Raw genomic sequence first — 930 nt, 5'->3', positions numbered from 1 at the left:
GCGTGTGGGGAGGAGAGAAGTGTGCGGACCCTTCATGAAGAGCATGACGGGAGCGAAGGAGGTGAGCTTGGTGAGCCGGGCCTGGACGTCCTCCGGAGAGGCGGCAGCGGCGCTGGTGGCAGCGGCCTGGGGCGCGGAGGCCGCCTTGACGGCGGTGGTGGTGCTGCCCGATGCTGCCGCCGCGGCGAGTTCGCGCACGGCGCGCACCACCTCGGGCGGGTTGGCGCCCTCGACCGACTCCTTCACCTTGCCGCCCTGTGGTGTGTTCCATCACCCACCACCACATGCGCCGTACGTCGTCGTTCAGTCATTCTTCTTCGTCGTCTTCTTTTCGCCCCACGCGCAGCACCACCGCGGCCCGAGAGAAGAACGGAGAGGAGGCCGAGGAGCATGCAGCACGTACGAGGAGGAAGACGAAGTAGGGCACGGCCTTGACGTCATAGCGCTCGGCGACCTCGGGCAACTTCTCAGCCTCCACCTACGCGCAATCACCATTCCATTCCATTCCATTCCATTCAGCATTTCAGTCGTGGGCGGGGGCATGCATATCTCACGAAGGGCAAGGCCGAGGGGCGGGAAGAGCTTACCTCTACAAAGGTAATGGTGGGGTTGGCACGGGCGAGTTCGGCGAAGATGGCGCTCATCTGCTTGGCCGGACCGCACCACTCCGCCCAAAAGTGGAGCACGCCGGCACCCGAGCTCACAGCCGCGGCAACCTGGGCCACCTCAGTTGCATGAATCACTATCGCCATTTGCTGCTGTCTGCTGTTGATTTGATGATGCTGCTGTGGTGATTGTTGTTTTTCCGTTTCGGCGTTACCAAACATATTTGGAACACCAAACAAGAAAATTCCAAAACAAAGACTTGCGCTGTGAAAAAAGCACGTCGATCTTTGTTGCGATGGACGGCAAGGCTGCTGGGATGATGGA

General features: G+C 60.8%; 1 protein-coding gene across 1 annotated transcript in view; it reads right to left on the bottom strand.

The window, feature by feature from the left end:
* The window catches only part of ACA1_109470 (thioredoxin), a gene marked incomplete at both ends in the record, with an annotated part of 1,217 nt that extends 465 nt beyond the window's left edge, over window positions 1-752 (bottom strand). The window contains 3 exons of the mRNA XM_004351043.1: window positions 30-255; window positions 404-478; window positions 588-752. Coding sequence (XP_004351095.1) covers window positions 30-255; window positions 404-478; window positions 588-752 — 466 coding nt within the window. The remainder of the gene's footprint in view (window positions 1-29; window positions 256-403; window positions 479-587) is intronic.
* Between the last annotated feature and the right edge of the window lie 178 nt (window positions 753-930).

The sequence above is a fragment of the Acanthamoeba castellanii genome, assembly GCF_000313135.1.
Source record: "Acanthamoeba castellanii str. Neff unplaced genomic scaffold scf7180000084662, whole genome shotgun sequence".
Taxonomy (NCBI): domain Eukaryota; phylum Discosea; order Longamoebia; family Acanthamoebidae; genus Acanthamoeba; species Acanthamoeba castellanii.
This window is presented reverse-complemented; position numbering and strand designations above follow the sequence as displayed.